General features: G+C 33.2%; 1 protein-coding gene across 3 annotated transcripts in view; it reads left to right on the top strand.

Annotated features, from left to right (window-relative positions):
* The window catches only part of LRRIQ1 (leucine rich repeats and IQ motif containing 1), a 315252-nt gene that overhangs the window by 225394 nt on the left and 75405 nt on the right, over positions 1-14453 (top strand). For all 3 annotated transcript variants that reach the window (XM_031940562.1, XM_031940561.1, XM_031940563.1), the window contains one exon: positions 12556-12691. In XM_031940562.1, coding sequence (XP_031796422.1) covers positions 12556-12691 — 136 coding nt within the window. The remainder of the gene's footprint in view (positions 1-12555; positions 12692-14453) is intronic.

Raw genomic sequence — 14453 nt, 5'->3', positions numbered from 1 at the left:
ACTAAAATACAACCACTTATATAAGGAACCTTAGTGGCAAAAGGATATCTTGAGACTTCTGGTAGAAGAAACTTTTTTTTCTCTTCATGGAATACCCTTAAAGTTCTCCTTATATCTAGCTTTCTTCTGGGATGCAAGAGTTGGTATCCAGCTGGCTCTTCTCACTAGGGCTCATAAATCCTTTAAGCCATTAAAGTCTTTAAGGAATTGTCTTCATCCATCTAGTCAGCTCATCTGTCATTAACTGCTGAAAATACCTCTGTTGGGCTCTGCTACTGCCTCCTGTTGTCAATGGAAATTCTACTTTTTCTATCTTTTGAAGCTCATGTCCAGAGACCCCTTATTTCAAGATTACCAAACCAAGTTACTCTCTTCACAAAACTGAAGTAGCCCAAGTCTTGAACACCAAACTCTAGAATTCCTTTCCAGAATCATACTTGAAATCCTCCCAGTTTAAAAGACTAAAGCAGATGTTTCATTGCTATAATCCTTGTCAATTCAGTCATCTCTATATCTGAAGAGGGTGTCACTGGAAAAGTATTGAAATATACATTTAAAATTACACAACACCCTGGAAATTAATATGGTAGAAACTAGGCATTGACCAAAACCTAACACCCTGTACCAAAATAAGGTCAAAATGGATTCATGATTTAGACATAAAGAGTAACAGCTATGAGAAAATTAAAAGAACAACGAATAGTTTATCTCTCAGATCTATGGAGAAGGAAGAAATTGGTGGCCAAAGAACTAAAGTAAATTATGGAATACAAAATGGATAGTTTTGATTACGTTAAGTTAAAAAGTTTTTGTACAAACAAAACCAATGCAGACAAGATTACAAGGGAAGGAGTAAACTAGGAAAAAAATTTACATCCAAGAGTTCTAATAAATACCTCATTTCTAAATATAAAAGAGAATTGACTCAAATTTATAAAAATACAAGCCATTCTTCAGTTGATAATTGGTTAATAGATATGAATAATTTTCAGATGAAGACATTAAAACCACGTATATTCGTATGAAAAAATGCTCTAAATCATTATTGATCAGAGAAATGCAAATTAAGACAACTGTGAGGTACACACTTCTCAGATTGGCTAAGATGATAGGAAAAGAAAGTGATGTATGTTGGAGGGGATCTGGGAAAACTGCGACACTTGTACATTGTTAGTGGAGTTGTGAACTAATTCAACCATTCTAGAGAGCAATTTGGAACTATATTCAAAAAGTTATCAAACTCTGCATATACCCCTTGATCCAGCAATATCTAACCTGGGTTTGTATCTCAAAAAGATCATAAAAAGGGAAAAGGACCTATGTGTACAAAAATGTTTGTGGCGGCTTTTTGTAATGGCAAGAAACTGTCCATCAGTTGGAGAATGGCTGAACAGTTATAGTATATGAATGTTATGGAATATTATTGTTCTATATGAAATGACCAGCAAGAAGATTTCAGAGAAGTCTGGAGAGACTTACATAAGTCTGTTACTATATTTTGTAAGTGAAGTGAGTAGAAATAGGAGAACATTGTACAAAACAACAGCAAGATTATACAATGCTCAGTTCTGAAGGACGTGGCTCCTTTAACAGCAAGGTGATTCAGGCCAGTTCCAATGGTCTTGTGATGGAGAAAGCTATCTGCACCAAGAGACAGGACTGTGGTGACTGAGTATGAATCACAACATAGTATTTTCATTCTTTTTGTTGTTTGCTTGCATTTTGTTTTCTTTCTCATTTTTTTTCCTTTTTGAAGTGATTTTTCTTGTGCAGCGTGATAATTGTAGATATACATTGGATTACTTGCTATCTCAAGGAAAGGGTGGAATGGAGGGAAAAAATTTGCAACACAAGGTTTTGCAAGGGTTAGTGTTGAAAGTTAATCATGTATTTTGAAAATGAAGAGCTTTAATTAGAAAATTACATCCCCAACTGGAGAATCTAATCCCATTATGACTGAGAGTCTCCTCCACAATATCCCTAAAAGTTTCCATCTAGCTTCTACTGAACACTTTTAGCAAATGTTTTTAAGAACAGTTGAATTCTTGTCCTTTGAAATAAATTATTTTACTTTTGGATACAGTCATTAGCAATAGCAATCCTTAGATTAAGCCCAAATCTGCTTTGTTATAACTTTTGCTCTTTGATCCTAGTTCTATCACCTTGATACTAGCAGAACAAATCTCTGTGTGTCTCTGTCTCTCCCTCTCTCTCTCCCTCTCTTCCTCCCTCTCCATTTCCCTCTCCTCTTCCCTCTCCCTTTCCCTCTTCTTTCCCTCCTTTTCTCTTCCCTTATCCCTCCTTCCCCCTTCCCTTCTCTCTCTTTCTCCCTTTCCTTTTCTCCTTCTCCCTCTCTCTTCTTCTCCCTCCCTCTTCCATCTCTCTCTCTCTTCTTCTCCCTCCCTCAACCCTTCCTTTTCTCTCCCTTTCACTCCTCTACCTTTCCTCCTCATCTCTTTCTGTCTCTCCTGCCCACCTTCTCCCCACCCTGCTCCCCCTCTTGTCCATATGATGGAAACAGTTCACTTCTCAATCGTGCTTAAATGAGGATTGGCTTAAGGAGCTAAGAAACATGACTAGAGATAGTCTAACTATCTTGAGTTATTTGGAGTGTTCCAGTGGGAGATTTGGAGAGAAAGAAATAAAGAATTCGAGAAGATCATGTAAATGAAATCAACATGTACATCAATATTCAGTGATTTTAATATAGCAAAAAATGTATTGTATGATATGTTTCCTGGTTAAGAAACAGAGATGCCAAATAATTCTAGACTCTTCAGAAGAGTATTAAAGCAAACATGGTAAGCACGAAGCAACACACACACACACACACACACACGCACACACACACACACACACACACACACACACTATTTCTTAACAAACAGGAAATGACAACATTCTAGGTGCTTAATGTCTATTAAGTGACTGGTTACTGATGTCAGAACCATACCAGGATCAACTTCATGTATATACTCAAACCATCATTTAGTTAACTCAAACAACAGCAAATTAGAAGAAATTAAATCCAATCATAGTACTTCCAATCTGAGCTACTCAAAGTAACTGATGCTTAAAAGGGGGGAAAAGAGCAAAAATTAGTAAAGCAAAGGACGTTAAATCTGTTTATCTCACCATATTTCATACAGAAATGAATTAATATAAAGCATTAACAATTACAAGGAGACTTTTCTCGTTCTTTATCCTTCTTGACTTCTCTGTAGAACTTTTCACTTTTGACAGTCTCCTCTTCCTAGGTACTCTTCTCCCTGAAGAGACACCATTTTTATTTTACTTTTATCTCAGTCTCTCTATTCTCACTGTTAATGTCCCTCGAGGCTCCATCTTGGTCCATTTGCATTTCTCTTTCTACATATACTTACTTGGTGATCTCAACTTCCCAGAAGTTTTCTCTTTGTAGATAACTCCCAGATCTATATATCCAGCTATAAACTATTTCCTAAGTTCTAGTCCTACATAATCAGCAGGTTGTTGGAACCAGCTTTCTTATTGATATCTCAAACTCAGGATGTCCAAAATAGAACTCTATCTCCCCTTCCCCCAGATCTGTGTTTCTTCTAATTTTTGCTGTTCCTATCGAGTGCACTATGATCTTTCCAGTCACTCAGTTTCACAATTTTAGAATTATCCCAAATTGCTCATTTCTTTCCCTATCCATATCCTGTCTGTCATGTGCAAATTCACATCAAGTCTGCTTCCATAGCACCTTGTATTTGTCATACTTTACTCACACAGCCACTGCTTTTAGTTCAAGTCTTATGAATCCCTCATCTGGACTATTGCAACAGCCTACTGATTAGATTTCTGGCCAACAATCTGTTCCTTCTACATCCATTCTCCATACAGCTACCAAAATAATCATCATAAAGCACTCACCCAAGCAAGAAACTTCATGGACTCACCATTATTTGTAGAATAAAATATTTGTTCTTTAAGTAGGCATTTAAAAACCCTTCACAAATTGGTAGTCAATCAATATATTTAAGTGTCTACTATGTGCTAATCACTATGCTAATAAGCACCAATGGTACAAAGAAACAAAAGATAGTTCCTGGCCTCAGAATGGTGTGAACCTTTCCTTCTTTGTGTTTTCCTTTTCTCCCTTTATTTTTTAAGGTTCAAGGAACATAAATATAATTTGTTGAAATCATATGTGTGTATATACATGCAAAATATATATCACAAATATATTGTATATATAATATATATGTTACACATATATAAATGCATGTATATATGTCATATTCTTAACCTTTAGAAATACCATTTGATTGAGACAAGAACTTACTTTGGTTAAAATGTCAAACCATCAAGAAATGTGGTGAAGATAGAAATATTTTTTTAGCTATATTTGCTATACCCAGGAGAGACAAAAATAAAAAAAAAATTACAAGTCAGTATCTCTGAAAATGAATATATTTATACAATTTACATAATACTTTTTCAACATATATAAATATATGCTTTACATATGTTGTCTCATTGTATAACATTTAAAAATTGCTTGAAAAACTGATATGAAATATTAGCAAAAATGCTACAACATACTGAAATGATCACACACTATGATCAGGTCACATTTATATAAAGAATATAGAACTGATTCAGTATTAGGAATATTGTAAACATGAACTGCATTAATAACAAACACAAGGGAAATCATATGCTTATATCGATAGATTTAGAATAAACTTTTTTTAAAGTACAGTATCATATTGAAAACATGGACCATTTCTTAATGTTAAATATTATCTATCTAAAATTAAAAAAAAACAACATTCTATGTAATAGAAAAATGTTACTTTGTCAGTGAAGTCCAGTGTAAAACTAAGAATTCCATAGTTAATGATGATGATGATGATAATAACTAGCACTTAGTACTTTATGAAAGGCTTTACAAATATTCTCCCATTTTGTCCTGAAAACAATTCTGTGAGGTGGGTGCTATTTATGTCCTCATGCTACAAATAAATAAAAGTAAAAAAGATAGAGGTTAAAGTACTTGCTCAGACTCACACAATAAGAAAAGATCTGAGAACAGATTTGAATTCAAGTCTTTTTGACTCTAAAATGAAGACTATACCATCTACCTGTCTCTAGTATTTGATAGATTTCTACAAAATGCTAGATATGGCAGTAAGTCAAGATGAATAAATAAACCAATAAACAAAAGCAAAAATGAAATACAATCAAAAATGAAACATAATTATTGTGTTTGTAGATAACATGATGGTTTATTTAAAGAACCTTAGAAAGTCAACTAAAATTAATTTAAACAATAAATCAAGCAAAAGTATCAGTTATAAAAATAAACATGCATATATTATGAACAAAACCCATTAGTAAGAGTTAGACAAATTATGTTCAAATGTATAAAATATCATGTTTAAATGTATAAAATATCTATGTTTCATTCCCATGACACACCCTAGTATTAAGTGAACACAACTCTCAAATAATCTTTACAGAAATTAAGAGAAACTTAATTAGTAGAAAGATAATACTCAATCATGATTGGGTAGTATCAATATCATTAAAATATTAGTACCTAAAGTTCTCTTTCCAAATTAGTGGAGCTTATCCTTTACTGTCATATAGGAGGACCAGGATTTGAGTACTTAACAGGAAGATATGAGTGCTTTAGAGAATTATATTGTGTAGTGTAAGACTGTGATGTTTGAAATCAGACAGTAGTTTGAATCCTCTGCTTCTTACTGTTAGTGTAATCAAAGGCTAAACACTTAATCTCTTTGTATGATCTGATAAAATAAAGAGTATTCTATTAGATAACCTTGAACTATAAAGCTATGATCTATGATATCTGTGATAGGGAAAATAATGGGAAAAAAAAGTGTTAAGGAAAAAGACTTAGAAGGACCATATCTTAACCATACCAGAGACTGATCCATCAAAACAATTTGGTAATAGATAAGAGACAGAAATGCTAATGAATAGAACAAATAAATTCATAACACACAAAGTAAATGCATATAATAGCATATCATTTGATAAACCAAAATATTTCAACCACTTCTATAAGAACATATTATTCAACAAAAACTACTAGGAAACCTGTGAAGTATTTTGGCAAAAATGAATTTAGATGAACAATTTACATCACATACCACAATAATCACTGAATGGAAGTAAGACCTAGATGTTAAAGGTCTAATCACAAACAAACTAGAGAAACGTTAAAGGATATACCTTTCACATAGTAGTGAAAAGGAAGAGTATTTGAAAAAAAAAAGTTTAAAAAGGATCATGGAATAAAATGGAGTTTTCATTAGATAAAATTGAAGGTTTTATCCCTCATAAAGAAAACCAATGTCATTCAAATTTAAAAATAAATGCTTGTGAGAAAATTCTTTGCAGCTAATTTTTCAATTAAGGTCTGATAGCAAAGATACAAAGGAAATTGATGCAAAGAAATATATTAAAACAAAGGCCATTTCCCTCCATGGTTAAAGGATATAACCATTACTTTTCTCAAAAGAAAAAAAAAAGGCATCTACATATAACCCTGTGGTTGACTTCATGAATAATTAAAGAAATGCAAATTAAAACAACTCTGTATTTCCATTTTATACCAACTAGAATGGCAAAGATGATAAAAAAATGAAAGTTGCAATATTTGGAGGGATTTGGCAGTACTTTACTACCCTGTTATTACTCTAGCCGTTCCAGAAAACAATTTAGAATTGAACTCAATTTACAATTGTACTCATGCACTGAACAGTATGTATCTTTTAATTCAGCAATGATACATCAGAGACTTTGTATGAATTGAACAAGAGTGAAGTAAGCAGAAGCAGTAGAACAATTTAACTAACTAGAACATTGCAAAAGAAAAAAAAAATGAAAGACTTAGGATAAAGGCAGTGATCAGATATGACTTCATAGGACAAAGTTTTTTTTAAAACATTCTTTTAAATTTTGAGTCTTCAATTCTTTCTCTTCCTCCCAAGCCCTCCCCCATCCATTGAAAAGACAAGCATTGTACATGTGAAATTATACCTGTGAAAATGTTTTATATTGGCCATGTTGTCCCCTCCCTCCAAAAAAGCAAGAAAAACATAGTAAAAAAAAACAAAAGCTTCAATCTGCATTCAGAGTTCACCAGTTCTCTCTTTGGAAGTAGAAAGCATTTTTCATCATAAATCCTTTGGAATTGTTATGGATTATTATATTAATCAAAACAGCTAAAGTCATAATTGATCATTATTACAACATTGATATTACTATGTGTGATGTTTTCTTGGTTTGGCACATTCTGCTTTGCATCAATTCATATGTTTTCCCAGATTTTTCTGAAAATATATTTCTTTTCATTTCTTATGGCACAATAGTATTCCATCATAATAATACACCGCAGTTTGTTCAACTATTCCCCAGCTAATAGGTATGTCTTCAATGTCCACTTCTTTGCCAATTCTCTCTCTCTCTCTCTCTCTCTCTCCTCTCTCTCTGTCTCTTTCTCTCCTCTCTCTCTGTCTCTGTCTTTCTCTCTCCCTCTCTCTGTATATAAATGTATAAAATATGTTTAGTGTATAAATATACATATAAATGTTACATATAGATCCTTTTCCTTTGGGACATAGACCCCAGCTCTCTCCCTCCCTCCTTCTCCCTCCCTCTCTTTCTCTCTCTTTTCTTCTTCTTCTTCTTCTTCTTCTTCTTCTTCTTCTTCTTCTTCTTCTTCTTCTTCTTCTTCTTCTTCTTCTTCTTCTTCTTCTTCTTTTCTCTCTCTTTTTCTCTCTCTCCCTCTTTCTCTCTCTCTCTCTTTCTCTCTCTTTGTTTATATAGGTATACATAAAAATGTTTTATCTAGGTCTTTTCCCTTTTTCTTTGAGACAGAGACTCTAAAAGATTTTTAGGGGAACAGCTTGACTTTTTTAACCAAAGATAGGGCTATTACCCTTCAATGCTCTCAGGTGGATGGGTTCATTTCTTCATCACCACTGGCTTCTGGCTCCACCAAATGATATTGGCTTAGTGGAAAGCACCCATGTGGAGTTCATCTGAACATACTCCAAAATCCCCAGTGCTGGACCATTGTTTGAATCAAACTCTCCTAACCTTTGCCATCCCTTAGACCTCACTTAACAGCCACACTTCCAACTCATTTCCCCACAACTGCTTGCTTCTCACCACCATACCCAAACCCTGATGCCTGGGTTCATTCCTAAGGACTTTGGAAACTCCATTCTAGCAGGGCTCACTTCACTTCACATTAGGCTCTTGCTCTCTCCATCAAAACAGAACTTTGGGGAAAACCAGCTGGGCTAGAAAGTCCTAGAAAATATGATCCTTCCACATTGTGGATCCTTCCCTCACTTTACACCATGCACAGCATCCCACACACAGGTACTTCTTGCCTGCAGCTTGCCAAACACACATGGACTCTCCCCAAGCTTCAATTCCATTCCTTCTCTCTTCCTCCATTGGATTCCCAATGAGTCTTCCTTGATTTGTGCTTTTGGCTGAATATTATTGAATGTAGCATGAGCATTTTGGTTAATGATGGTCCTCATGAAGGAGGTAGAAAGATTTCACTTACCTGTCTTTAGTTTCAGCATCCACACAAGGGTCTCACTGTCAGCGCTGGCTTAATACCCACTGTCTTTCCTTGGATCATCCCATTATAATGGAAAATGCTTTGAACCTTAATGTTTTTGGGCTTTGTGATGTAGGGTCAGATGATATGCATAATTTTATAGCCTACTGAGCATAGTTCCATATTGTTTTCCATAAGAGTTGGACTAGTTCATAATTTCACCAAAATGCATGTGTCCCTATTTTTTTCACATCCCTTTATAACATTTGGCTTTTTCTTTCAGTGTTACAGCCAATCTAATAGGCATAAGGTGATAGCAAAATGTGACATGGTAATTTTGATTTCTTCTTCTGAAAGTTCTTATTCATATCCTTTGACCATATAGTTGGGGAATGGCTCAATTCCTTATCAAAGAAACTTGCTACAAATTTTTTCCCCTAGTTTTCTGCTTTCTTGATGTTTTTCAAGCTTAAAATAATAAGAAAAAATAAAAAGAAACTATACATGGACATTTAACTAATAAAGGTTATCATCTACAGCCTTTGAGAGTTTTCAAATAGCAAGACATGGGCCAGGACTGTAATCCAAGGTAATAGGAAGACTGAGGGTGACAAATCTCTTCAGCTCTGGAATTCTGTGTACTGTTGGAACTCAACATTAAAATGTTGGAACTCAAAGTTTAGCAGGAATATGGTCAACTCCCCCAAGTTAGGGAGTCACAAATTTGTCTAAGGTAGGGCAGACTAGCTCAGGTTAAAAACAAAAAATGGCAAATTCCCCATGCTTTGTAAATGCATTCAGCTGTGAGTAACATATGTGGGAGGTGTATGGGGGGGTGTATGTGTTTCTATATATCTGTGTAACAGAGAGAGAAACAAAAACAGGGACAGAGATAGAGGCAAAAAGTATTTTCATTTAATGAGTTTTTATTATAAACAAAGTTTTGTGAATATTTTTCATGTCATAGGAATGTAGGTAGGGATACTTTTAAATCTGAACATAAGAATTTGGATTTTTTAATATTTCTTAATTTTACTTCTCTATTATTCATGTGAAACAGTGATCATTCCCTCAGCTTTAAGAGTCCAGATACTCCAGTTCCATTTAACCATTTAATAGATAAATTTTTTCAAAGAAATATTCCATTAAAAGCCAGAATAAGCATACAAATATTGCCCTGGAATATCTCAGGAATATAATCTTCCCTGCTCCCCCTCATTCTCTGAGGAGGAGAGAAAGATTAAGTTCATAATTTAGCTCTAACATAGGATTAGTCTCACCAAGTTTCAAGGCCAAAGTTCCCTCCCAGGTTTCTACCTTGAATCCTTCTTCCTCAGGGTTTGTTGCTCTTTGGGGTTAGGTTTGTAATATTTGTCCTGGAATCCCAGGCTCCAAAGTTCTCAAGGTTAAAGCTTTTGGATCCAGGATTCCATTCCCTGTACCTAAAACTAAAAAGGACAAATGAAGAAAAAGCAAAACTCCAAGCTCTTTTATTGGGGCCAGCTGGCCCAGGGAAAAGGGAAAGTTGTCCTCAAAATTTTTTCTTTACTTACTGTATGGTGTCCACGCTAGTACCTGCTGTGAGTAGTGTCTCCAATTATTTTGTTTATTTTTAAGTACTAAAGAAAATTAGAATTGCATTTTCCCTGTTATATGAACAAAGTAAAAAAAAAATTCTTTTTTTTTTAAAGAAGAGATTAACAACAAAAAAAGAATGTAGGTTAGGTAAACATGATAAATTATAAAAAGAGAAAAGAGACTGTCCTACTCAAGTAGTTTTAAAGACGCAACCAATTCTGACTGTGCAGCCAATGGAAGGAAGCTAATCTCAACCACATGGTTAGCCAACATTGAATGTTGCATTCACTGTTCATCATGTGATATCTCCTAGGTGGGGACTTCCATTTTAGGTTGTCTGGTCATGTACCCAAACTTTCATTGCACATATATTTCTTCAACTTACATTACATTGCTGCCATTTTCATAAGGGAAAAAATACTTTCATTCATTTGAACTGTTTTCTTGTTTTCCAACTCTTACATTTTCTTATTTGAATAGCAACCATGGTTTCTTAGGATCTTTAAACATAGTCTCATGCATTTAAGTAGAAAGATTAAGAACAAATGATTTTTGTTCTTCAGAATGGCAACCGAGAATAATTTTCAAGAGGTGAACTGGGACATTGGAATCAATATAGTACCTCAAGCAGAGGTAAAGATCCCAAAAGCCTAGGAGGGTAATTCCAACTCTCTAAGAGTTAAATTCGTTAAACATATCTCAGTCATTTGGAATCATCCTTCTTATAACATGCAAGGTAAACTATATATTGGCCGATACCTGGAATGAATGTACAATGCCTGGAAGTTATAATCCCAAGTATCTAACCCTAGGGAGACTCAAATAGGAATAATAATTGGTAAATTAAATAGTGCTAGAAATGTCTGGGTACACAAGTGCATTTAAAAATTACTTTTAAAAAAATTGCTTAAAAAGTTATCTCCTTTCATATAACTTTCTTTGGGAATAAATTTGGCTAATCTTTCTATATGCATTTTAATAATGAGTTTATTTTTATAGAAAGAGATGGAATCATGGGTTTATCCCAGATCTCCATTACAAGTAATTAAAAAGAAAAAAAAATCCTGGCTGCCAGGTTACATAGCTTTCCAGCATTAACCCAAATTGCACACACAGAGCACCCTAAAGAAACAGTCCAAGGGTGTGCCTAGAAAATTCAGTTCTCTTTCAGTGACTCAAAAAATTTTCTCTCTCACAGACAGCTTAAATGTTTTTTTCACTGACACCACATCACATGGGATGGAAGTGTTCTTGCTATGACATTTGTCAAAAATGGTACTAAGTAGAAGACAAAGAAAAATTTTAAAAGATATACATTTTAGTTGACTTTGTTATTGATTGAATATAACTTCAGGCCAACCTGTTTGTAAGTCAGTGGAAGTGAGAATCTTAATAATTCAAAAATTTCAGATGTTTACACAATTGTCTTCTCTACCAACTTCAATTTAGAGTAAAAATATAAGAAAAAAAGATATTGTTTAGTAATATGATATTATACTTCTTATGTTAGACTTAACAGAGTAAGAAATGAATGATAGCCAAGTTTAAAGAAGTTTTTTTTTTTTAAAAAAAAGCACTAAGAAGTATGAATGGCAAAAGAGAAAGGAAGGATTTTATTCTTTTCCTTTCTTTTCATCCCACCCAGGGATAGTAATTAGATTATTTGACTAGTGGAGAAAAAGAAACAGAATCCACTCCTTTCCAGGGTAATAGTTACTCCATTGATTAAAGAGCCTGAAGGTTGCAAAAAAAAAAATCTGAATATAGGAAATGACTCCATTGAAACAAAAGATCAATAATATAAATCACAGTAATTTTAAGAAACTCAAATAGCAGGCAATACAGCTGACATGAAATTATACCTATAAAAATAAATAAAACGTTTTTAAACCACTATGTTTAGTGCATATGTATATATTAACTTGAGTACATTTATCTTATTTAGTGTCAGAATATGCTATACTATCCTGGCATAAGATTTTAGATTATCCCATGGAAATTTAGGTGTGTGTTTTTTTCTTTCTGAAAAATTCTGATTCTGTTTCAAATGTTGTGATGCTATTTCTAATTTTTTTTTTTCTTGAATGAGGCCAGTGTATAGGTTAACCTTAGAACAAGACTCAAAAAGGAATTTCAGAGAAAAAGTAGCCTGTTGAGAGTTGTTGAACGCTAAAAGAATCACCCTCATGTCACCAAGGACGTTCTCTTAGGGAAAACTCAGAGCATATTTGTGTCTTTCCCTTTTTATACAAAAAAGTAGGCTTAGAACTCAAAAATAAAGTAAAATAAGAAAGTAATAGAGGTTCAAATCTTCTCTGCTTTGAAAACAAAAACAAAACAGAGTTCTTAACCTTTTTTAATATTTTTTCATATACATTATTTATGTATTTCTTCCCCAGTTGATGAAGAAGAACTTACCAGTGCAGATACTCCTATTTCCAATGAAAAACTTGAGCGCAGCAAAGAGCTGACCTACCAGTGGCTCCATTCGCAAGTTGGAAGTTATGAAACAACCTGCCCCAAAAATGTGAAATGGTGAGGTCATTTCCTTTCAATTAGATTTTTGTCTTGTAAATACATCATGAAATGTGAAACCTCAGTTAATTGTGCTAAAACAAACATAGCTTTATAGCCAAAGGCCAGTATACCAAATGGTTAGGTTGTTCAAAGACCCCCATACATAATTGATTTAATAACCTTTAAATGATCATGAAGAACTCAGTTTCTTTAATAATAATGGAAAGCCAATAGATAAACCACCAAGGAATCATGCTTGAAAAATGCAATATATAATATCCTTAAACTAAGACAAAATGACCACCTATGTCACAGACTTCACTGTAGTCTGTCTGTAATATAATATGTCAAAAAAAGCAGAAAAAAAGAAGAGAAGGAAATGAAAGAAAAAGTGGCTATCCATGTATCCATTAAGTTAACATTTAAGACAACTGAAGAACAAAATTCCACATAAATTTTCAGAACTTCTTTTTTAACATTCAATAGTCTGTAGTGAAAAGAACTCTAAATCTTTAGTTAAAAGTTCAAATAGCAAAGTTTCTACTTATTACCTGTGTGACATAGGGAGAATTAGAGGACCTCCACAATTTCCAAATGAGAAGGTTAAACTAGGTGATCTCTAAGGTCCTTTACCACTTGAAATTCTATGATCTTATTATTCTCTGTACAGACAGATGCTGCAGATGTAAAACAATCATGTTTCCAAATACAGAAGCTGGTTTTAAAGTATTAGGCCTGCATTTCTTGTCACTGTTGATTATAAAACAAATTGAACGAATGCGAAACCTATAATTATTCAGTCCTAAATTTAACAAGAGAATCACAATATGCAAAAATATAACTTCTCTAAATAATGTATATTAATTGATTCTACTCATATGTGGTCAATTCTCTCCATGTAATTCCTGTTAAAGAAAATGGAAATCATGTGTTTGGAAGAATGAAAGAGTCAGATTGCATCAGCATTTTGTATTCTGATTCAGTATTACCATATTTTATTTTGAGCCAAAAAAGTAGGGAAAAGTTCTTGACATTGGTATAATTTCTAAGGCTCATTATTATTTCACTAAGGATTTTGTATAATTATCATGTCTGTTTTATTTTATTTTCATGCTGAATAATAATACATTTTATATGTACCATATGAATAGCACCAATAATATACACATAGTAGATAGTTCTCTAACTACATTATCTAAACATAAAAAGCTGGTACAAAAGTCTGTATAGTTATAAGTTATATGAAATAGACAATTCAAGATTATGCAGGAAGATTTTTGAATGTTGAAATTGACATTTTTCTTACTCATAATTAGTTTTTTTTTCTCAAAAAAAAATATAAGAAGCAGGTTTTTGTAGGTTTTCTTGTTTGCTGGGATCTTACAAATGTCTAGCTAGTGGTCTTATAAAGAAAGGCAAGTTTTGTGACTATGCCATTTTTGTAGTTGAGATATTTTTCCCAGTTTTAGAAAAAAAGTTCACTATATGCATTAGGAAAATGCATGAAATTTCCTACAGATGTTTCAAACTCTGAGATTTTTTTTTCTCCAAAGATAAATAAAGTGATGTAAGTTAATTGAATTAAATTTGTAAAATTTCTATATTTTGTAAGAATTATCAGTTTCTGATTTTTGTTTCACATTTTTTGTTTGGGGATTAAAAGTTTTATTTAGGATTTTTAATTTCTTGCTACTTTCAATGAAAAACTGTTCATAAAATTGATATCTTAAAATTGTATGTTTTATTTTCTGCCAAAATGTAGCCGAATGACATTTTCAAG

Source organism: Sarcophilus harrisii, chromosome 5 (genome assembly GCF_902635505.1).
Source record: "Sarcophilus harrisii chromosome 5, mSarHar1.11, whole genome shotgun sequence".
NCBI lineage: Eukaryota > Metazoa > Chordata > Mammalia > Dasyuromorphia > Dasyuridae > Sarcophilus > Sarcophilus harrisii.
The sequence above is the reverse complement of the archived record's forward strand: the minus strand, read 5'-3'. Positions and strand labels throughout refer to the sequence as shown.